The following is a 25,087-nucleotide window of genomic DNA, read 5'->3' as shown; positions in this document are numbered from 1 at the left end:
CAATGGCTGTGAACAAAGAGAAACTTGTAAATAACTCATGAAAGAATAAAGTTACGTTGAAACCAAGCACACCATTGTTTTTCTTGTGACATTACCAATAAGTTTGATGTGTCACATGGCCCTCTTCCTATTGAAAAAACAAAAGTTGTATCCAAGATGGCCGACTTCTAAATGGCCACCATGGTCACCCCCCATCTTGAGGAGTTTGCCCCCTCACATATACAAATGTGCCACAAACAGGACTTTAATATCACCAACCAGTCCCATTTTATTACGGTGTATCCATATAAATGGACCACCCTGTATATTGACAATGGACGCAAGACCCACACTCCTGCAGTACACCCTATAGGTGTCCTCTTGCAAACCAATTGTAAGCCTTCTCCAATGCCATAAGTTCATGCAGATTGTATGGTCAAATTCCCATGATCCCTCCAGATGTTGTGCATGGCTGAACATCTGGTCCACTGTCCCATGGCCAGGATGGATTCCACATTGTACCGCCTGAACACAAAGTTCAAGAATTCATCTTTCCCCAACAACATGAAATAAACTTTCCTGGGGAAGCTGAGCAGGGTGATACTCCAATAATTGACACACATGCTCCAACTCTCTAGTTCCCCTTTTTAAAAAATGAGAACTAATTTCATGATCTACCACTCCATTGCTGCTGTCCAGGATCGAGGGGGTTTAAGGGGTGTGTCAACTAAGTCACCCTCACAAAATACTGGACACTAACCAAACTTAATTTAATGGTAGTGTAATAGTATTCATGGCCGTCGGGTCTATAGGTGAATTTTTTTTTTTTTAATTGCATTATTTTTATTTTATATTTAATATAGGCTACCAGCATTTTATGAAACTCTTCATTCAGCTTTTCCCCCTCTAAGAATAAAAAGATGGACTTTACAGATTCAAAAACAAAAAATGAAGCAAAAATGAAATCTCACACGAGCATGGATATATATCAAATGATTATCTTTAATCCTTTTTCTGTATTTACATATTGCACACTGGGCTGCAGCTTTAACAATATAAATATATGGAATATTATTACTTTAATTATAAGTAATTATTATGTATGATGTCACATAAAACACATTCAGCATCCACTCAGAGGTTTAGTCCATTTTGTTTCCCCCTGCGTCTTCAAATAGAAGGTCAAACCTTGGCCCTTTGTCCAAAAAAAGTCCCCAAACACTGAAGAAGACATTTTGTCCCAGGTAAGTTTTGTCTCTCAGTTCCATGTCCAAATAGCTCTGTTATAAACCAGTAGAGTGTCTGAGGTTGTCCAGTACAGCAGGAATCGACCAAAGAACAGAGTAGAGGTAAAAAAGGCAAAAATGATTCGACGAATGCCGAGATGAGTCTACACAAAGTTGAACAAAACTCAAGTTTTTGCTCGAAAAAGTCCAAAAATCCTGTCATACAAGGTGAATGGTTGTTGGAGATAAACAGCTGAATCGAATAAAATAGAAAACAATCATTTTGATTTCCAATTGTGGATCAAGTCGGCTGAGCTCACTGGCTCCAGCAGATTTTCAGAGGTTTGTTTATAACTTTTCCTGCTGCTGGTCAACAGAGAGGATGAACCTTCTTGCTGCACCCTGTTATGCCAAAACTTCATGTCCAGAGCCTGTGGAAGAAAGACACGAAAAAACTTTTGCTAAGATGAAGACTGAAGAAGAGGATTCAGAATAAGCACAGATAAAAGGTACTTGTGATGGCTGCATGTACAGCCACACAGTGGTAATATCCACCATGTTAGTGTAGAGGCTTATATATTGCATTCACATTTGTCTTTAAATAGGACTTAATTTACAGGACAACAAATAACTGGTTTTGGTTTAGAATTAATTCACATGTCCACATAACAGTGCATTCTATAAGAAGTGCGCACATTTTAGTTTACACTGTTATGTATGATTTAATCTTTGTTTTCTGAGTTACCGTAGTTGCAGCTGCTCCAGTCCCTTGATTGAGGACCCAAGAGGTGGAAAAGGGGTGGAGCGGGCTTTGATGGAAGACTGCAAATTAGCTCATTCCATAACTCGGGGCCATGGGGGGGAATTGGAGTTCATTATGTTAGTTCCAGTTAGGTTTTGTGTGTTTTACCCCTCTGTGTTTTTGTGGGCTGATCAGCCACTATTTAAGTTTCCCCTTTGTCTCGTTAAGTGAGGTCAGTTTGTTTGAGTTATCAGTATGGTTTGTTAACTTTGAGTTCTGTTATTTTAACCTCTTTTATGGGCCCAAGATTTTGATTCTTTTTGCATGATTTAACCAATTATGTTTTTGGATTAAATAAAAATCATTTTTTTGGACTTTAACCTGTGCCTAAGTTTCCTTCGCTGCTCAGTCCATCACAGTACTGCAAATTGTTTTTCAGGGGCTCACGGTTGTTACATGTTCAAGTAACTGTACTATATTGACTTTATAAATTAAACAAAGGGGGAAAAAATATCCAGGCTTTTAGTTTTTAGTATGAGTCAGTTAGACAGGCTCTGTAGAACTTGTGGTTCTGTGTGGTCTATAGTACAAGTACAGGTCGTACAGGCTCCAAATAATATCTTGCTGGTTATACAGGTTCCACACGTTACAAAAGATTTTTTAATTCAAGTTTTACAGGTTCTGCTTGATTTTATTAGATGTAGATATTAAACTTAGCAGATTCTACTTACTCAAAACTATAACAATTTTATGAGAAAAGTCTGAAAACGTCACATTTAACAGGTTCTACAGGCCCTTTCTGACACTGGGCTTTACAGGTATTATTGTAGGGTGCACCTACAGGCTTTACAGACTGGTTCTACCATAAAGGAGATCAATAAGCCAAGGGAGTCATTGGCTTATTTTCTCATAGACTTCTAAACAATAATAGTACTTTTGCAACCAGAGTTGCATTTTTCACTAATTATCCATTAGTGAAAAATATGCCTGTCAATGAATATTTTAATTTTGTTAAGACAAATTAATATTTTATTCAAAAGGAACATTTGATTCTGAAAATTAATCAACACTACCAGTAGCTCACTTTTTCCTGAGTGGTACAAATTGTTAAGCTTTTCCATTTGTTAGAACCAACACTGTTGGTGTGTTAACAAATCACCATGAGCTATTTGGCATCAGCTGATATAAAAGTCTCACTGCCTAAGGCACTGCTGCCATTGAAAGGAGAGAGCCATAAAGATTGGGCCTAATGAAATATTTGAATAGTGTGATATTAAGTATGATTTTTTGAATGAATAACTTAATAAATTTGATTGCTCAGGTAGAGTAGAAAAGTGCTAAATGAGTACCTGTTCATTTACCTTAAGTATCAGCATTGGAGACAAATGGTTTCCGTCTGGTCCCGTCACCATAAAGCCTTGCAATGATATCTGTCTTACTTTAATGTTCTACAATCAATACAAAGATACACTGGATCTCAATACTGGTCACTAAATTCTTGTTTAGATGATTCCCTAAGGTCTTATGCCTGACTACTTACATGGTTACCATAGATGATGGTTTCAAAGGACTGCTTTAAAACGTATTATCCTTTTTGATTCTAATTGGCCTCCGTCAGTTCTAACGTTTTACATAAAAGGACATAATTAAAACATCTAGCCCTTGCTAAGTCATCAAATTAGCTACAGTGGGGCAAAAGAGTATTTAGTCAGCCACCGATTGTGCAAGTTCCCCCACTTAAAATGATGACAGAGGTCAGTAATTTGCACCAGAGGTACACTTCAACTGTGAGAGACAGAATGTGAAAAAAAAATCCATGAATCCACATGGTAGGATTTGTAAAGAATTTATTCGTAAACCAGGGTGGAAAATAAGTATTTGGTCACCTCAAACAAGGAAAATCTCTGGCTCTCACAGACCTGTAACGTCTTCTGTAAGAAGCTTTTCTGTCCCCCACTCGTTACCTGTATGAATGGCACCTGTTTGAACTCATCATCTGTATAAAAGACACCAGTCCACAGCCTCAAACAGTCAGACTCCAAACTCCGCCATGGCCAAGACCAAAGAGCTTTCGAAGGACACCAGGAAAAGTATTGTAGACCTGCACCAGACTGGGAAGAGTGAATCTACAATAGGCAAGCAGCTTGGTGTGAAAAAATCAACTGTGGGAGCAATCATCAGAAAATGGAAGACATACAAGACCACTGATAATCTCCCTCGATCTGGGGCTCCACGCAAGATCTCATCCCGTGGGGTCAAAATGATCATGAGAACGGTGAGCAAAGATCCCAGAACCACACGGGGGGACCTGGTGAATGACCTGCAGAGAGCTGGGACCACAGTAACAAAGGTCACCATCAGTAACACACTACAACGGCAGGGAATCAAATCCCGCAGTGCCAGACGTGTTCCGCTGCTGAAGCCAGTGCATGTCCAGGCCCGTCTGAAGTTTGCCAGAGAGCACATGGATGATACAGCAGAGGATTGGGAGAATGTCATATGGTCAGATGAAACCAAAGTAGAACTTTTTGGTATAAACTCAACTCGTCGTGTTTGGAGGAAGAAGAATACTGAGTTGCATCCCAAGAACACCATACCTACTGTGAAGCATGGGGGTGGAAACATCATGCTATGGGGCTGTTTTTCTGCCAAGGGGACAGGACGACTGATCCGTGTTAAGGACAGAATGAATGGGGCCGTGTATCGTGAGATTTTGAGCCAAAACCTCCTTCCATCAGTGAGAACTTTGAAGATGAAACGAGGCTGGGTCTTCCAACATGACAATGATCCAAAACACACCGCCCGGGCAACAAAGGAGTGGCTCCGTAAGAAGCATTTGAAAGTCCTGGAGTGGCCTAGCCAGTCTCCAGACCTCAACCCCATAGAAAATCTGTGGCGGGAGTTGAAAGTCCGTGTTGCTCGGCGACAGCCCCAAAACATCACTGCTCTCGAGAAGATCTGCATGGAGGAATGGGCCAAAATACCAGCTACTGTGTGTGCAAACCTGGGGCCTGTTCTTCGTACCTCGCTAAGTAAGTTAGCCGGATTAGATTGTTGACGATTTCGCGTGATCCTGGATCGTTCGGTTCCCCGAAGCTCATCCGGGACTTGCTGTCATAGCAACAGAGCCGTAAGCGTAAACCTGCTCGGGAGCAGGTTTACTTTATGTAAACAGGATTAGATCGCGGCCACGCAGGTATGTCCGCTTCATTTATACGAAAGCAACAGCGATATTCCACCACTGTTTCACCATAAATAAATAACATCAATGTAACTAAAGATAATGCAGCACTTGATCCTTTTATTGATGTCACACAGATACATACAGGTCATTTCCTAAAAAAGGGAAATGAACTATTAACATTCTATTACATGTATGTGATTATTACAGATGTAATTCATATTTCAGAGTAGTAATTGTAAATTACTTCGTGTAATCAAGATGAGAGACCACGGCTATAAAAGCGAAGGTGGATTTGGGAAGCCTGTCGCAGCCATGTCCTGTCCGTATACGCGACCAACCCATTGCGGAAGGTGCAAGATTGATAAGGAGAGTCCTCAGAATTCAGCGTATATTGCGGGATAGACAGGATCCTTTAGCTCAGCGCGACAGTGTGCTCATTGAGAGATATCGATATTCCCGTGAGGATATTATTTACTTAACCAACTTGTTGACGAGGGGGTGCAGGACCACCACCTGTCTTTTTTTCCTCTGCCCTTTTCTTGGTTGCTGTTATGAACAAACTAACAGAGTATTACAGGCCAGTATTACCTTGCCAAGAGACGCAAAGCAATCTAAGAGATAAATATTACCATTCTGTAGAATACTCCTGTATTCCACTTTTACTTGTTCCCATGTTCTTGTGGGTCCTGTTGTGGCTCTAATGTGAAAGGGGATATAATATAACATATTATAATATAATATAATGCCATATGATATTGGACAATATAGTGTCATATGATAGATCTACCCTACCGCCTACTGGTGTTGGCCAGAGGGGCCGATGGCGCGATATGGCAGCCTGGCTACAACCGTAGCTGCCTCCACCAGTGTGTGAATGTGGGAGTGAATGAATAGTGGTATCGTAAAACGCTTTGGGTGCCTTGAAAAGCGCTATATCAATCCAATCCATTATTATTGTTATTATTAAATTACTTACGAGTTTAATTTGTCAGCAACTTTCTGCCAGCCCTCTCTCCTTGCTTTTGCAGCCTTTGCAGTGTTCTCTTGCGTTTTAATTAAACTCTGAAACTCCTGAAATCCCTCACTCATGAGTTCTTGCTCTGCTGCCGGAAAATACCGAGCATACCCCTTCGACATTTTCGCCGACCAATCAGCGGGTTGCGATCAATGTTTCTACTATCGATGCGTAGCCCCTTTTACGACACCCAGTGATGTCACATTCCTGCGTCCAGCTGTACTAATCGTCAACAGCAGGTGTGTTCGGGGAACCGGATTAGCGAGCTCACGGTTAGCGCGATGGTTTGGTCTTGGATGTGTCATTTGATCTTGGATGTAGTAAGCGACGTACGAAGAACAGGCCCCTGGTAAAGACCTATAGTAAACGTTTGACCTCTGTTATTGCCAACAAAGGTTATGTTACAAAGTATTGAGTTGTATTTTTGTTATTGACCAAATACTTATTTTCCACCCTGATTTACGAATAAATTCTTTACAAATCCTACCATGTGGATTCATGGATTTTTTTTTCACATTCTGTCTCTCACAGTTGAAGTGTACCTCTGGTGCAAATTACTGACCTCTGTCATCATTTTAAGTGGGGGAACTTGCACAATCGGTGGCTGACTAAATACTTTTTTGCCCCACTGTAAATAGAACCTCACTAACTGATCGTCAGCAAGTGTAACCAGTATGCAGGTCTGTGCTATAAGTTCTACTGTCTATACAGTAATGATTTCCAACTTGTAGTCACAACGCCATTAACATGTGGTTGTTTAATTGAAATCTATTTTTAAACAACTTCTTGTTTTCCTTGATTGTCTCTGTTTTTAATACTTTACATTTTGTCTTATCCATATTTACCAGTTCTATAGCTCTCAGGGCTCTGAAATATTACCATCTGATCAAAGTTCTCTTATTTTAAGGCTTCTTAACGATTTTTTAGGTTCTCTTGATTCCTCATATTCTACAGACTTCTGCTAGTCTCAGGGTCATTTTGTGTTAAACTCTGTCTGAACTTATCTCTGTAGTTATTTGGGTGCTAGATATAAGCCTAACAATGGTCACATTGTGTTGGGGCTGTTTATGTTCTTCTTCTGTGGTCTTGTGGTCTGCACTGAAATGGATGCTCACTGGAAGCTTGCCCGGTGCTTTGCACCCTTAGTGATTTCACATAATGCTGTTAATACTGCGTTTTAGTCTGTCTTCTTGAGTGCATCAACAAACAACAAACATTTTCTCTTTCTTTAGCCTTGGGAACGATCAGCTTCCCTGGTAGGTTTCTGTCATCAGACTTTAACCTCACGGTTCATCAATAACATCTATTCATTACTGCTTCTACCAGCTTTAAACTTTGACCTGTATATATTTCCTCTAACTGCTATTTCCTGCCTTTGGGGTTCAGATTGAAATGTAAGAAAAGGAGTATTGACAATTTAAACATTTATCATGAGGCATAGCTGCAAGAAAAAAAAGTTTATGAACGCTTTATTTCCTGATCAAATGAGATCTGACCTTCATCTAAGTCAACTATAGATCAAAATGTCATTAATGACAATAGTCCAGTATGCAAAAAGAAAGTGAAGCCCTTTTTAATTAGAAAGTTACTTCAAGGCAGGTGTTCAAGCAAAGGAAAATAAGATTAGAAGTGGAAGGCTGATGCTTTGCCATAGCTAAAGTTATACTTTGATCATAAAAACTTAATCCTACAGAAATCACATCATGAGCACAATCGTGACAGAGGTAAAGAAAAACCCCAGAAGTAACACATTTTCCTGTTATTTAATTGCTTTTCTGTTAGTTGATTACTGTGGTGTAGTATGAATAGCCATAAAAGTTAAAAAATCTATGCAGTTGTCGGTCTTACCATTTGTCTGTTTATCTCTCTGAACAGCGAGGGCTCTTGGCCAGTTGAATCAGGAGACGAGCACATCTTTTATAGTCTGCAGAGAAGCAAAACAACACACTGTGTTTAACTGCTGCTTGAAAAAATCAATTTACTAAATTTCCAAAACCAAACACGACCTGCAGCTGCAGTGTCACGAGATGTTTAGCCTAGATGAGTGAGAAGACTGGTAACAAGAGGAACTGTTAGCTAGAAGCCATCCGATCTGACTAATCCTGGGGATAGCAGTAATTGATCATACATCACCAAAATGTAACTATTAATAAAGTGAAAAACTTGTTCTACTTGGACTTGTCATGAACAAAAGTGTTTAAATACTCTGTGAGAAAACTGCCCTTTTAAAAATGAATGGTTTTCCACACATGACTAATTTCCTAATTGATTTAACTTAAATGTGAGTTTGTATGTGCTTGCTCAAACATTTTATTTATAGACATAATTACAAAGCAGTGACATCAAAAGTTTGGGTAGTAAATAAACTACTGTCTTGAAAGCAATCTACTATATTATATATTATTATACATAAATGTAGGACTATCAAGGTGTAACCTCTGATGTATTTAGTTGTATTTATTGTGTTTAGTTCAGTACAAAACTCTCCCCATACATCCTTTGATTGCCCTAGTAATGTATCTGCTTGTTAACCTTGAAAGTCTGCAACGAGAAGACATAAACCTTCCCTCTTGAACAAACCAGGTCAAAAACTCAATATTTTAGGCAACACAAAAAATTCTTCTATAACCTCTGTAACCAAGACGGTGCCCATAACTAAAGTATGGGCACCTTCTTGGTTGCACTGTTTGTATATTTCTAATTTCCAAAGTCACCACCATGAATTCACAATGACATCAACTTCAGATGTGAATGAGATAAGAAACTTGAACTTAGATAAATATTTTTTCTTCTCTGTCATCTGACAAACATCCAGCCGATAAACCGACGGATTTACTGTGTAAACAGCCTCTGAACAAGTTTGAACCTCCACAGCTCCTGTAGTGCTCACCTTTAACATGCCTGACACTGCCGCCACACAAATGCATACACACACAAACACATTCACATTTTTAGCTGTGTCTCTGTGAAAACCTTTGTTCAGATACTTTAATCCAAGGAGATTTCAGCTACTACAGCTCACTGGTTTAAACTTTATTGTAAAACAACAAAAAGTTCCAGGTAGGCATCAAATGAAAGTGGGAAAAGTGCACCTGTACAAATAAAGTATATGACTAATGATTCATCTAATGGTTCAGGGCAATAAGAAAAAGAGAATATTCTAATCAATGTGGGTATTAAATGAGAATTATTATGGATGTACGCTACATGTCTGAGTGTCCTCACAATTAATAAATCAGGCTCAATCACGAGCCTTAAATTTCACAGCGGTCCTCACAAACTTGCTTGGGCACACATATTTCTATCCACACATACACTCACTCTCTCCAAGAAAAACAAAAAGCTACATGCATGATTTAATATCATAAGAGCTGATGCTGTTCTGACATGATTACACTGATAACAGTGTAACACAGTGTGGTTGTGTGTTAAAACACGTCTTATCCTGTTTTTTCAATCTCAACAAACTCCTGCAGCAACACATCACTGTGACACACACACACTAACAAGAAGGAATCTAACCAGCAATCATTGGTATGACTCTCAAATCATTCGGTGCCTTTGTGTGGATGAATTCCTGTTTAAAGATGAGACGTTGTTTTTGCCTACATCACTACTCTACAGATCTTTTCTAGCGTTCAGACTATTTTAGACTTCATGTTTAAAGTTCTGTGGGCTGAGAATGCCTCATAAAAGCACGAGTCTTCATAAGAAGGAAAAACCAACATTTTTTTTGTGTGTGTGTGTGTGTGTGTGTGTGTGTGTGTGTGTGTGTGTGTGTGTGTGTGTGTGTGTGTGTGTGTGTGTGTGTGTTAAAAACAGGCGCTAAATTTCAAGAAACTTGGCAGAGAAGCAAAGCATGACCAAAGGAAGAATCTATTTTATTTTGCTACTGAATCATTTTTCTTTAACGTGGGGAAAAAGGACGTTGACCTTGGTGGAGGATTTGCTCTTTCAATCCAATCCTACTTTTCTGCAACAGGAAATATGCTTTGAAGCAAAATATGACAGGATCCAGACATAACTTCTAAGATATTTCTTGAATTTATTTACATATTTGACATATTTTCCTTTTCCCCAAGTATTCAGTCCTGGACACTCGTACATTCCTCAGTCTACTTCGGAAACCTGTTTGTTTTTTCTTTCTGTAAAATTTTGCCAGAGAAATGAGAGGGTGAAATGAACAAATAGCTAGTGCAAGTAATTCCACTACTTCAGCTTTCATGTTTTTCAGGATAAGATAATTAAAAGACTCACAGGCTGGCTCTGTGCAGTCCCTGGTTTTGTGGTACAGTCGGTGGAACTGTTTTCGGCACTTTGGGCTGAAGTATAGAGGACCTGAGGAGAGAAAGAAAAGTGGTAAGTCAGGCATAAAAAGTCAACACAATGATGAGCTTTGTTTGTAGAAAGAGCTATGAGTCCTTTAAGAAAGGCAGTGTTGGTGGTCTTGCAACCACAACTAGTTCTGGCTGCAAATGAAAAATTTAGCAGCCAAGCATCCAATAAACTTTGAGCTACTAAAATTTGGACTTTATTTGATAAAGTACTGTAGCCCACAAACACTTTTCTGTTCAATGCTGTTTCAAAAACAAAAAAAGTTGGGAATCAGAATGCAATATTTTGTAAATAAAGAGAATACAGCGATCTGCAAATCAGAGAAAGCCTATATTTAAATGAGAAATCTTTTAAATCTCTCATTTAAATAAACACACAAATATATGTATAAAAAAAACACCCAGCACGCCCCTGCGGGCGGTTTATCCTTCAAGCTCGGGTCCTCTACCAGAGGCCTGGGAGCTTGAGGGTCCTGCGCAGTATCTTAGCTGTTCCCAGGACTGCGCTCTTCTGGACAGAGATCTCCGATGTTGTTCCCGGGATCTGCTGGAGCCACTCGCCTAGCTTGGGAGTCACCGCACCTAGTGCTCCGATTACCACGGGGACCACCGTTACCTTCACCCTCCACATCCTCTCGAGCTCTTCTCTGAGCCCTTGGTATTTCTCCAGCTTCTCGTGTTCCTTCTTCCTGATATTGCTGTCATTGGGAACCGCTACATCGATCACTACGGCCGTCTTCTTCTGTTTGTCTACCACCACTATGTCCGGTTGGTTAGCCACCACCATTTTGTCCGTCTGTATCTGGAAGTCCCACAGGATCTTAGCTCGGTCATTCTCCACCACCCTTGGGGGCATCTCCCATTTTGACCTCGGGACTTCTAGGTTATACTCGGCACAGATGTTCCTGTACACTATACCGGCCACTTGGTTATGGCGTTCCATGTATGCCTTGCCTGCTAGCATCTTGCACCCTGCTGTTATGTGCTGGATTGTCTCTGGGGCATCTTTACACAGCCTGCACCTGGGGTCTTGCCTGGTGTGATAGACCCCAGCCTCTATGGATCTTGTACTCAGAGCTTGTTCTTGTGCTGCCATGATTAGTGCCTCTGTGCTGTCTTTCAGTCCAGCTTTGTCCAGCCACTGGTAGGATTTCTGGATATCAGCCACCTCCTCTATCTGCCGGTGGTACATACCGTGCAGGGGCCTGTCCTTCCATGATGGTTCCTCGTCTCCCTCCTCTTTCTTGGGTTTCTGCTGCCTGAGGTATTCACTGAGCACTCGGTCAGTTGGGGCCATCTTCCCAATGTATTCTTGGATGTTCCTTGTCTCATCCTGGACTATGGTGCTGACACTCACCAGTCCCCGGCCCCCTTCCTTCCGCTTAGCGTACAGCCTCAGGGTGCTGGACTTGGGGTGAAACCCTCCATGCATGGTCAGGAGCTTTCTTGTCTTTATGTCAGTGGCTTCTATCTCCTCCTTTGGCCAGCCTATTACCCCAGCAGGGTACCTGATCACGGGCAGGGCGTATGTGTTGATGGCCCGGATCTTGTTCTTACCATTCAGCTGACTCCTCAGGACTTGCCTGACCCTCTGCAGGTACTTGGTGGTTGCAGCCTTTCTAGCGGCCTCTTCATGGTTCCCATTTGCCTGCGGGATCCCCAGGTACTTGTAACTGTCCTCTATGTCTGCAATGTTGCCTTCTGGTAGTTCAATCCCCTCAGTTCTGACTACCTTCCCTCTCTTTGTTACCATCCGACTACACTTCTCCAGTCCGAACGACATTCCAATGTCATTGCTGTATAGCCTGGTAGTGTGGATCAGTGAATCGATGTCTCGTTCACTCTTGGCATACAGCTTGATGTCATCCATGTACAGGAGGTGGCTGACAACTGCTCCGTTCCGTAGTCGGTATCCGTAGCCAGTCTTGTTAATGATCTCACTGAGGGGGTTCAGGCCTATGCAGAACAGCAGTGGGGACAGAGCATCTCCTTGGTAGATCCCGCACTTGATGGTAACTTGTGCTATGGGCTTGGAGTTGGCCTCTAGTGTTGTACGCCACATCCCCATTGAGTTCCTGATGAAGGCTCTTAGGGTCCCATTGATCTTGTACAATTCTAGGCATTCCAGTATCCAGCTGTGGGGCATTGAGTCATAGGCCTTCTTGTAATCAATCCAGGCAGTGCACAGGTTGGTCAGTCTGGTCTTGCAGTCTCGGCTGATTGTTCTGTCTACCAGTAGCTGGTGTTTTGCACCTCTGGTATTCTTGCCAATTCCTTTCTGTGTCCCGCTCATGTATTGACCCATGTGCCTGTTCATCTTAGCCGATATGATGCCTGACAGGAGCTTCCATGTAGTACTGAGGCAGGTTATTGGTCGGTAGTTGGAGGGGACCGGTCCCTTCTTGGGGTCCTTGGGGATCAGGACCGTCCGGCCTTCAGTTAGCCATTCCGGGTGTCTCTCGTTAACTAGCAGCTGGTTCATAAAAAGTCACAGCACAAATGAACCAGCTGCTAGTATATATATATATATATATATATATATATATATATATATATATATATATATATAAGTGTCATTTAAATTTAAAATTTGATGCAGCATCATTTTTAAAAGAGTTAGAATATGAGTAAAAAGTGTTTTAATACTAAACTAAAAAGGTTATTCGTAGCATTACTGGATATAAAAAGTGAATCCTACAGAGGCTGAGTGAGAGGCTGAATGTCAGCACTGAATTAAAAACAAATATTAGTGCACATGTCAGGAGTCACTGTGAAGGCATCATTAATGCTAAGTGATATAAGCAGGTTTAGGAGCAATGACGATGCGTCTAAACCTCCACATTGTGTCTTTTCCAGCGGAGGCCTCACCTCATTCATCAAGAGGATGCCAAATGACATTGTATAACTCTCCAAACACCTGTGGTCTTATGGTTTTCATACCTGTCAGGTGTATGATGAAATTTTGCTTGCTGTGTGGGTCTTTGGGATGAGCCTCTGAAAAACAAATAAAAATCTATGATAACAAAACAACACTGCAGTCACTATAATAGCAGCAGTATATAATGGTATAGACAAATACTGGAGTCTGTTTATGCCACAATTTGATTTAATATGTTTTTTCCAGACACATAACATATTTAGACCAAGTGGGAATGGGCCTAAATGTTCACAGTGCTGTACTTACTACAAGGGTGTAAAATGGTCAAGGAGGCCTTTTTTTTTTTTATCCTCTAAGCGCATTTGGTTGTACAGAAATCAGACAACTATGAAGGAAATGGTTATGAATAACCAATAAATATACCATACCCACAGGCCCGGAGATCAGTCAGCGATCCCCTAGGAACCATCACTTTTGGGGAAAAAAAAATATTTTCTCTAACCGGCTGTTGAGTGGTTGCCGGGCAGTCACTTGGTGAAATTGGTTACAAAGACGTATAATGTATCACACAGTAAATGTCTTGCAATTGCTTTGATCACTGGCAGGTTACCGGTGTTGCTTGCAGTTTGCATGGAAGATTGTCTGCACACACTTGCCAACTACTTATACTGAAGAGGTCCTGAAGCTGTGAAAATGACAAAAGACAAAAACTGAACCTGCACGCCTTCAAAGTACTCTTCAGTTTCACTTGTGGACAGCCAACAATTTTCAGCAACCATTCTCCAACCAACAGGGGAATAGACAGACCTGTGGTTTCAAGGAGGTTGTATGACTGAGCCTTAGATAAGGTGTGAGTGGGCCTTCTTCAAAGTCCTCATCTCATATAAGGAAGTTCAAGGTAATACCTGAAATTTAGGGAGGTTGAACGTCTGGTGTCCTGGTGCAGCCACAACAACCTGGTGCTAAATGCCCAGAAGACAGTGGAGATTATTGTGGACTTCAGGAAGCACACAGCCCCACTCCCCCCATCATCCTGACTGACACCCCCATCACCTCTGTGGACTCATTCCGCTTCCTGGGTACCACTATCACCCAGGACCTGAAGTGGGAGCCCACCATCACCTCCGTCATTAAGAAAGCCCAGCAGAGGATGTACTTCCTGAGGCAGCTGAAGAAATTCAACCTGCCAACGATGATGCAATTCTACACCGCAATCATCAAGTCCATCCTCACCTCCTCCATCACCGTGTGGTACGCTGGAGCCACTATCAGGGACAAACAGAGACTGCAGCGTGTTGTGCGCTCTGCTGAGAAGGTGATTGGCTGCAGACTCCCATCTCTGCAGGACCTGTACACCTCCAGGACACTGGGGCGTGCAGCTCGGATCTCAGCTGACCCTTCTCACCCTGGACACAGTCTGTTTGACCTGCTCCCCTCAGGCAGGAGGCTCCGGTCCATTCGCACCAGAACCTCTCGCCATAAGAACAGTTTCTTCCCCTCTGCTGTTGGACACATGAACAATAACCATATGACTGTTCCCACCCCTAACACATGACCCTACGCCGTGTTCACGGCATCATTCCATGTTTGGCACTGATCACCACCTGCACTCATGTATATATCTATCTACTTAGCACTTTTAATTTTTATTCTTATTTTTATTTTAATGTCTATTTTAGCGTAATTTATGACAGTATGTTTGCACTGAAGCACCGCAGCAATTTCCTAATGTTGTAAACCTGCTCAACATTTGGCAATAAAACACTTTCTGATTCTGATTCTGAAATGTTGCTGCACACTTTGACTATACTTTTCTGTCTATTTTTGTTTTTTATGTTCAGTAACTTGTATCATCAGAAAAAATGAGAATGTAAGAACAATTGTTCTCATAAAAGCCATCAACACAAAAATCCCCCATAAAGATTTTGATAAACGTGTATGCACTGGTGAGCTTTTCTATAGACAGTATTCACATGACACTCAAAGTTCATTATGTTCATTATCTTTAAGTCGTGTTGTATCAGAGATTAACTTTAGAGGAATTCCAGTTGACCATAGTGTATACATCTACTAAAATCCAATTTTAAAATGCAATACATGGATATAGATTAAATACCTAAACAATATGACACGGCTACTGTTTCCTTCCCCTTTACCCACAGTAGCAATACTAGTTGAATCTTACCTGTACTACTTTCATTCAAAAATGGCATCTTCAACAAATAGTTGTGTCATTTTCATTATGCAGAATTTGAGCGTATATTTGAGAGTAAATGTCAAACCAAGCAAAATTATATATGAGTAGCTCTTTGCAGTGGATGCACAGGACGTTATCGCTGGATCCTGAGAGAAACTAAAAAATAAAACTATTCTCAGGCAATTTTTGCACTAATAGGGATCATCTTTCCTCTTTGACTTCAAAGCAGATTTATGAAGGATTATGAAAGTAACAATAATACTGATATTACTGATAAATAATACAGTTTATTGCCCATAGTTCTGTTAACATGAAAGTTTGGAGATGTGAGATTGTAAGTGAAATCACATCAATTAAAAGAAGGACTGAGGCATAGAGGACAATTTAGGTTAGACAGGTTTAAGGTCAGTTTTATATGTCAGCTGGTTTGTGTTTGATATACATTCAAATTTCAAATCCAGTCATCTATTGCTATTGAAGTAGTATTGAGGTTTAGGTGAAAGAAAGAGTTTGTAAATCTGTTTATCTTTCTTATTCCAATTATACAGTGGTTGTGGCAGAGGTGGGGTTCTATCTTGGGTTTTTGTTGAGAAAGCTGCCACTGAAAAAGAAGGTGCCTTAGGCTGCTTACTCCTCTGTGTCCATGCAGAAAGGTTGATGTATTACTAATGTCAGAGAGGAGTGGAAGTAGAAGGAGATAGAGTCCACCAGGCAGTGACAGTGGTATTCATGATGTTAAATCTGAAGCAGTTGTGGGTGTGAACAGAGTTATCATGACACCTTTACAGATGATCTGTTGAATATACCGAGCCTCCCAGGCACCAAAGTAGTAGGAACATTTTTAGATATTCTTTGTTTGGGGTTTTGGAACATAGTTATTTTAACTGAGGGCCTTTTGACTTTGTATTGTAAAATATATAGAGAGTGTTAAACTAAGGGAGAAGAAGGAACCTAATGATGGATTAACAAGAGTCATGCAAACAGAGTTTAAATATACAGTTTCATTGGACTTTGTTTAAGCCTGGATTCCGATGTATTAATGGGTTGAGTATCCCAATCCAAAGAGTTTATAGAAAGAGTTTGGTAATGGAATATCCGGAAGCATTGCCAGAGTTGCAAATCAGACTGTGACCTGACTGGATGGAGATGGAAGGACGGTTGGTTTCATATACCAAAATGTCATCGGCATATACAGTAGACTCAATTTTATGATAGTGTGAAATGGCAAATAATTATATGAAATGTGTAAATAATACTGGTAAGATACCACAATGTGGAGTCAAACTCAGGAACTTCTTGCTGTGAGACAACAGAGTTTAAAGAAATATAGATCAGCAACTAGCCACAGGGGGCCACAAGACGGTTCCTACCAAAGCCTCGATAAATGGGGAGAGATGCAGGAAAGGTCTTTGCCAGCTTAAACATATGGATCATCACGAATAAGATTTCCACCTTTTGAGTGAGTTAGAAGGAGAGAATCTCTTTGCTTCCATCACAAGATCAGACTGGATAACAGTGTAATAACAATAAATCAGTGACACTGAGCCTTTATTATTTTTGTTCAAAACACAGTGGAAGAAACTGGGAGGCTTCACATTCTCATCTGACTCAACCATAAAAAAATCACAGAAATATGAAACAGATGTAAAAACTCCTGAAGGCCAAACTTGTGACATGACCTTGCTGATACATCAGCAAGACTGTTGTTTTAAACACAAGGAACTTACAAGTTCAGCTGCAGAGTTACCCTCTTTTCTCAAAAGACACTGAAAAGGTCAAACGTGTCTCACTAGTTTTCTTTGCTGAATCAGGTCACACTGATGTGGAAACCCCACGGACAGGCCTGAAGTCATTTATTCTGTCATATTTCTGTTCTTTAGCAATTTATGAAGTTAAACGCTCTGGGATTTAAATGAAATAAAAATAGGAGCAAATATATTTATCGTTATTAGGAATTTAGATGAACATAACCCCCCATAAATTTGGTCTCCTACAACAGTTGGAGGTCCAGGATCTCTATGATAGATAGAAGGACTCAATCTTTGACATTAAAGGAATTATTTCTAACACTTTTATCCAAAACATTGTACAGAAAGCCATAAGATAGCATAGAGTCCTGAAATCATTTGCAGCAGCACCTGTTTCACTGTTATACAGATGGCTATTAAAATCTCATGGGTCTGCTAAAAACACCTTTAAAGCCTTAAGTGAGCTTGAGGAATTTCTGTTAGCAAAAAAATCCCAAATTCACAAGCTGGAACTAGAAGTTGAACAATCTTGTTCAACATTCATGAGATTTATTAGTACAAGCAAATCTCTTTGCTTCCATCACAAGATCAGACTGGATAACAGTGTAATAACAATAAATCAGTGACACTGAGCCTTTATTAAAATAACTCAACTCACTGCAACTCAAGCGGTGCATACATCTAATCCAGCTTGTTCACAGTCTCACAGGGTGGAAAGGATTAAGAGTTTAAGCAAAAGTAACAACATAATGGCTAAAAAAGTAAAAGTCCTGTGTTGTCACGCTTGACAAATTTCAAGATAAATGGCAGCGGGTCACATTCTAATAAAACACAAGGCCCATTCCAGTACCTGGACGACATGGGGAGAAAAAGGATTAATTAGAGTAAACAATAGTTCAAATGTCTGTTGGAGAATAAAATCCCAGAGGCTAAAAGTTAAATGTGAACACAGCTCTGAGGCTGATTCAAACAAGAAGTTCTTTTTATTAATCTGCACTGTTTTACTGCTGGACCCCTTTGCCTGCTTTTTAGAGAGTATAACATTTTATGTTGTTTTCCAGCTGTGAATTATGAATCATTTTCAAATTAAACTCTCAAAAGCTGAATGGAACTGTGGAAAAGGATCAGTCATTGGATGGATCAGCTACAACATGGTCACCCCCCTCCTAAGCTGCCAGTCTGGCATGGGGGCGCTGGTAGTGTTGGGTCAGGCTTGTTTTAGTGCAACCCGCAGGTGATTGAATGAATCTGGGAAGTTTTTTATGCTTGTTGACATGTTTCTTGAGTTGCTTCCAGGCAGTTTTTGTGGTGTTTGATCTATGCATGCAATGTTGTTTCACCATGTTGATTTTCTAACGTTTTTTTTAACACTAACAAAGCATATTGGGAAGTCTGCTGACAGGGTAAGGTAGATACTTTAAGCCAAAATAATTTACATTTATGACTCTGACATCATCTGAAAGTAAAAAGTGGACACTGTTTGTAACCATCATTAAAGCCTTAAACTGTTCCTGTTGTGAGGTTAAAGTACTTTCTGCTGTTTTAAATCCCAATGTATTGTTCACACAATGCAGTCCTTTCTAAAATTGGACACATTTGCTCTGCTGAACTTTTTTCACACATAAGATGAGAGTGGACCCTCAGTAACAGTTATTCTACAAAATTTTTGTAGGGCTGGTTTGAGTCTACTAAATACAAGGCTTTGCAGTGAAGAAATATTGGCTTAAAATGATGGTAAAAGATAAAATGATCCTTTAAGAGGTGCCCTGGCTGATAGTTCCTCAGATGTGCAGAGGACCAAACAATGACAGCAGTCTGCTCTGTTAAAATTATCCTCACAAAAGTTCCTTTAAGGGTCTGGCCTCAGCTCGCAGCTCTAATGGAGCCAGCTGTAAATGCTCTGATGATTTAAGAGGGATTTGTCTTGCTGATCCAAACAACAAAAAGATCTCAAACGGCTGCAAGTCTGACTGATTGCGCCGTCACTCTTGAGGCATTTCTGCCTTTTCGGCACCAGCTGGAGATGAATGGACCTCACTCAGATTTCTCTGTGACATTGCTTTTGGTTTGTTCACACAAACAGAAATATTTGGATTTTCTGTCATTCATCACACAAGACAATGCTTCGGTCTAGTTTTACTTTTTCTTTCATTTGTTTCACATAAACTGAATCTGTTTAGCTTGAGAACTCTTACAAAACAGACTAGTCTCAAAGTGTTCCATTAAAAATAAAAGAAGTCCTGCATGCAAAGACATTGTTAACATGACAAATGTACAATTTTGTTTCTCAGTCCCTTGTTGCTATTTATCCATCAGGATTGTTTTAGTGTCAGTTGCTTAGTTTTGGTGATATCCACTGTTGAGATGTTTGTCTTTTCCTGAAAATAATGTTATTAAATGGCATTCACTGGTGGTACTCAAAGCCCCAACTAAATAAATAATTAATAAATAATAGATCGAAATTAAATCAAATAACAAACTCAACATTTCTTTCTCAAATAATGACTAGACTACTTAAAAGAACCCCCCAAAAATCCAATTCTTGTTTAACAAAAGGTTCCCTGCTTTACTTCATATACAAATTGTATCCAGAAAAACAATAATGCTCCTCACGTTTGGCTTTTGACTGGCTCTAACCCAGCAATCAAACCTGTAGAAGAAATTTATAATCTGAAAAGATAATATACATTATATTTGGGTATGTTCCTTGTAGCTATTTTAAGAGTTGAGTAAATGGGAGGAAAAAACAAACTAATTGACCGGTTGTAAAGTCACAAAATTCCAGGAAAGTCAAATTGAAGCCCTAATAAACTATGTCTGTACAAATATTTAGACTGTATTTGAAATCCATTTTAAACTACCGATCATATTTTTCAGTGTTCTTTAATTAGTATTTTAAACTTTGCTCTGACACAGTTTACATACAACCATTTGTCATCTGGACCAAAGCGCTACAGAACCACATTAGTCTCTGGAACTATCATCTTTCTATGTTGGATTTATAGTCCAGCGTTGGGGTCCAATATTCTAAGCTTCCACTATGCAGAGCCGAGGATTATCAGCATACAAATATCACAGATATATTTACGTGCAGTCCTCCAAAAAGCCAGCAGTGTGCAGCCAGACTGCAGTGATGACAGATCAATAAAGCTGCCTGAAGCTGCATATGCACTGGAAGAAATTCAGGGCAATGTGATCACCAGATAAGTGAATGACACGCCACGACTTCAAGCAATCATGGGTGAAATAACTGCTGGCGATGGGAAGTAGGTGGGATGAGATAAACTTTTCTCAACTTCCAGGGGAACGACTGTAGCGACCACCAATCAGAGTGAAGAACACTGTTGATTGACATATTCCGGGGCAGCAAATACATTAGAGGATCACCTTGGCAACAGAAACCAGGTTGCAAAATCTACAAGCGACTGTTTGTTAGCTTCAAAGCAATGTGTGACAAGTAAATTGCTTCAGTTATTGATGCAGCTGGAGAAGCCTCAAGACGGTGGTTGTCATAGACTATTTTATTATTTTTAGGCTCTTTCCTGTTTAATCTTGTCGACAAACAAATGCAGACCCATTATTGGTACTGTTGACTCCGCCCACTGGTGACACTACGCAGCTGCACCATGATGGTCTGTAGAGTTCTGAGTAGCTCTTAGCTTGTTTGCACCTTCATTTCAGAGAAGAGGGTGCTGCCTTTTTGTAATGAGGAACTCGTTAACACTCAAGAATCAACAATTATCTGTAACTACTGGGGTTGGGTTAGTTAGGTAATTCTAAAATTGCCCTTAGGTGTGAATGTGAGTGTGAATGGTTGTCAGTCTCTATGTCCTAGCCCCTCATCAGATTGGCAATCTGTCCAGCGTGCACCCCGCCTCTCGCCTGTCATGGTCCTGGGTGTCTGACCCAGCGTTTTGAATTGGTTGTGGCCTCACGATTCTTTCTGTTCATTTAAGAAATGACTTAAGTGTCACTGCTTTAGTGACCTCTAGTGCATCTGAGTTTATTTCTACTTTCTGGCTTTGGTTATTTGTTCTGTTTATCCCACGTCTCAGAGTCACTGTGTGTGTTAGTTCCTGTTTTATTTTGATAGTCTCCTGTTTCACGTGTATTATGTTCAGTTTCGCTTCTCCTGTCTTATCAGTCAGATTAGTGTCAGCTATGTTCCCACCTGTGGCCTGTTTCCCTCGTTATCCTCTTTGTGTACGTATTGTCTGCATTGCCCTCTGTTCTCTGACGTGTTCTTCCTCATGGTTGTGAGGAAGGAGCAGGTAGTATGAACACATTTTCTGTGGAGCTCGACTGGCTGTAGGGGGTCCCCGTAGGCACCATGTTTTTCCATCTGCTGCCTTGCCTTTACTTGGTCCTCCAGCAATTAGAGTGCATGGATTCAACCTGTCACCTCAAGCCAACTTTTTCACCTCAACGACGCTCAGAATTCCCTGCCTCTCTCCCAGGGTAGAGAGTGGCCAAGCCTGAACACTAGCAGCAGTTGTCAAAGAAACAGGCTGTGTGTCCTGTGCAGCCCCAGCCTGGACCTGGGGGCAGCAGTCTGAGCCAGAGGTCTCCGTGTCGTCTGATCATGTGCCACCCAAATCAGAGGTCTGCACTATGCCATCTGATCCTGCTCTGTCCGAGCTGGAGTCAGCACTGCCCACACCACCAGTGCCCGAAACTCCGGAGCCAGAGCCGCCAGGACTAACAATTCTCCACTTTGACTCCTGGCCTCCGTTCCCATTGTCTGTGGGTATCTGCTGCCCGAGCCAGATGCTCAGGCACACACATACACATGCCTTTTGGGGGGCGTTGTTCTGTTTCTCATGTGCCCTCAGGTTTTTTGGTTCGGACTCGGTCTCAGCCTCCACGCAACCCTCATGAGGACAGGTCAAAGAGAATGGATGAATGGCAGGTTGGAGATTCATAATTATTTTATTCCTTGCATTTCTGGTACTCACTAGCAGGGACAGCACCATTTAAATATTTAGTCATACTAAATACTACATACTACTTTAGTCAAACTGCTACCCCCGTGACCCGAACCCCGATCACTGGCAGAAAATTGATGGATGGATCTTAGTGATATATCTGTACTAGCAGATTATCGTAGGCTAAACTTGAAAGCTTTGAGTTCAGTTATTAACTTTGAAGTTACACTTTGCTACATTTGGACTGGCGTCAGGGTGCGGTTTCCTACAAATGTTGAGTCTCAGGATGTGCAGAAGAGCAATTTTGACAGTTATGAGTACTTATAGAGCACTTCACATAGAGGTGAGTGTAACTCTGAAACTAAGTGTCAAGTATAGGGGGTAGCTCCTTAAAAAGGGTCATGGGATAAATGTGAGTGCCCGATAAGCATTGTGGTTTACAAATGGATAAAGAACAGTCCTTTGACATACATTTTAATTCACTGGAGTATGAATGAAACCACCTCAGGAGTTTAATTTTGCAGTTTGGAATCAGCTTTTTTGTGCTTAAAAACAGCCCCATCTAGATCGTGAGAGTGTATCTTGGGCGACACAACAGGTTCACGCTCCTCCTAAATCAAAAAGGATTTAATGAAATTACAGCAGGAGGGGCCCAACAGGACGTGACGCCCTGCAGCCTTTTGCTTCTGCACTCATTCATATTTTTTGACTCTCTGAATGGATGAATAAAGTTCAAAGAGAAACCGCAGACGGCGGCGTGATTACGATGTTATCTCACTGTTTCCGCCATCAGTACTGACCCAGTCCGTGCTGCGACCCATGCTGTACTCCCCCGGGCGTCTCCGTCCTCGTCCTCGGGTACCGGCCGATCAGCTCCACCATGCTGCGGCTGTCCGTCTGCGTGCCGGAACCTCGGCGAAGGGCCGCCTCGGTGAGCAGCAGCAGCAGGAGGAGGAGGGCGGACAGGAGCGTGAGCCGCGCGAGCAGCATCACCACGGACCTGAAGGTGCAGATGAGCAAAGTTCAGATTGTTTTGTAATAATGTTCCTCCAAGGAGCCAAAGCCGTTTCCTCCCACGTGCTGGATCTTCTGACAGAATCACATGATCTTCATCAGGACTCATGTGGACCCAACTGTGAATTTGACAGTTTTTAGGTCATAAGAGAGACTTTGAGTCAAACTTTTTTGTAATGAAAAATAAAGATCATGTGATATGATCAAAAATGAACTTCTAATGAAACAAAACCTATTTTAATAAAACCAAACTTACCTGAAATAAAACAAATTTATCTAAAAATAATAATAATACTGCTGTCTATTTAAAGATACGGCGTGATTCTAACGTGAGTTTACTGCTTTTAAAAAATCCATGTAATAACGTTTTTCCAGGGTTTAGTTAAAGATTCAAGTTTTAAAAGAGGCGCGTTTTACGTTTGCTTTTGATTCATTCAATGCGGTAAACTCTTTGAATGATTCTGAAGTAAAAATGAGTTTCCAGCAGTAGTTTCGCTCCTAAACGCGCAAACAAAATATGTCCCAGTAAAAACACGTTTAATGCTCTCGCTGCACTTTAAAAGGAAGCATCACCCTCACACATCCTGCAGTTATTACAGAAAACTGTTCAACATGTCACATTTTACGCCTAGGAGAGGTTTTCTGTCTGCGAACAAATTTCTTCACCGTTCGGCTGCTCCCTCAGCTCACACACTTAAACTCACCTGTCTTTCCTGCGCAGCTCTCGGAGCGCTCTCTGATCCCGGGCTCTCCCTCCCGGGCTCCTCCCGCCGGATAATTACTAAACTTCTGCTTTCTGGTGTGTTTTCTTGTCTCTTTGTGCGTGTTTTATTATCCCGGGTTAGTTTCGAGCCGAACCGCGTGCCGAGCTCCAGAGGCCGGTGGCATCTTAGAAAAGCGCTGAACTTTGACTGAGCGCGTGGAGCTGAGGGAGCCCCTTCCTCCTCATCCTCATCTGGTCCTGTTCGCAGCAGCAGCAGCTGGCAGACAGCTGGACGGGGTCATTCCTCTGCTTTGCGGACCGAAGAGAAGAATTCTTGAGACTCGGACAGACTCTGGAAGCGTTTGGCACGAAGCACCTGCAGCCCGGGACACTTGCTGACCTCCGCTCCTCTGTCGACCAGTGGGATCGGCTCTGTGCCACGCGCTCTTTTCTCTGTGGAAATAATCCACCGTGTCTTCTACTCTCCACACGCGCAACTCCGACAGATTACGGAAATACGGCAGGAGGAGGGAGGTGCGTGCGTTTGGCAGCTAGCATGCGCACACACATACACCCGCGCACAGTCAGAAGATGACAGATGAGTTTCTGCCTGCAGACATCAGCGGTGCACCACTCCCTCTCAGTGGATGGAAAGAAAAATGCTTTGTGCGTCTCCTCCTCACCTCCTCTCCTGAGTTGATCAGTTTCTGGGCTTCCACGTTTGCTGTTTTGACGAACTGTTACAGTGGTACTGTGTGTTCATTTGTGTTACACAAATGGTTTTTAATGAGGAAAATATAAGCGATCCTGGTTTCAAGTGACCGAGTGAACCAGAACTACAGCTAACTACAGCTATTTAACCACCAGAGCAGACCCACCTTCAAAATAAGCAGAAGAGAAAATATCCCAGGGTTAGGGTTTAAGTCACTTTAAAATCTTGACCTGCAGCAAGTTTTTTTTTTTTTTTTTTTTTTTTTTTTTTTTAGAAAAACAAACATATATTTTTATATTCCACAGTCAGCATTTTGCTAGTTTAAATTTTAATTCAAAGTACATTTCATTCAGTCTTTTGCTATTTTTGACATTCATAAGTTAAAGTATCTCAAATTTTAAACTTAATAATTCAACATTTTGAACAACTG

General features: G+C 41.2%; 1 protein-coding gene across 1 annotated transcript; it reads right to left on the bottom strand.

Annotated features, from left to right (window-relative positions):
* Positions 1-1,019: 1,019 nt before the first annotated feature.
* Positions 1,020-24,809, bottom strand: LOC146641797 (ALK and LTK ligand 2-like). The gene is made up of 6 exons (XM_085399741.1): positions 23,947-24,809; positions 23,029-23,228; positions 13,421-13,474; positions 10,404-10,484; positions 7,995-8,070; positions 1,020-1,636 (listed from the first exon to the last, which is right to left on the bottom strand). Exons 2-5 carry the CDS (start codon positions 23,216-23,218, stop codon positions 8,006-8,008), a joined length of 390 nt encoding a protein of 129 aa, XP_085255867.1. The 5' UTR covers positions 23,219-23,228; positions 23,947-24,809; the 3' UTR covers positions 1,020-1,636; positions 7,995-8,005.
* Positions 24,810-25,087: the final 278 nt, after the last annotated feature.

The sequence above is a fragment of the Rhamphochromis longiceps genome, linkage group LG23 (genome assembly GCF_057381845.1).
Source record: "Rhamphochromis longiceps isolate RC_006_pf linkage group LG23, R_longiceps_female_GT1.1, whole genome shotgun sequence".
Lineage (NCBI taxonomy): Eukaryota > Metazoa > Chordata > Actinopteri > Cichliformes > Cichlidae > Rhamphochromis > Rhamphochromis longiceps.
Note: the sequence above shows the minus strand (reverse complement) of the source record. Positions and strands in the feature narration are given on the sequence as shown.

Coding starts and splice junctions, on each gene's coding strand:
- LOC146641797 (XM_085399741.1), bottom strand. CDS start 23,218: ATGCTGCTCGCGCGGCTCACGCTCCTGTCCGCCCTCCTCCTCCTGCTG. Junction 13,475..23,028: donor TGGGTCGCAGCACGGACTGG/GTCAGTACTGAT, acceptor TTTGTTTTTCAG/AGGCTCATCCCAAAGACCCA. Junction 8,071..10,403: donor GGACTGCACAGAGCCAGCCT/GTGAGTCTTTTA, acceptor GCTTCTCTGCAG/ACTATAAAAGATGTGCTCGT.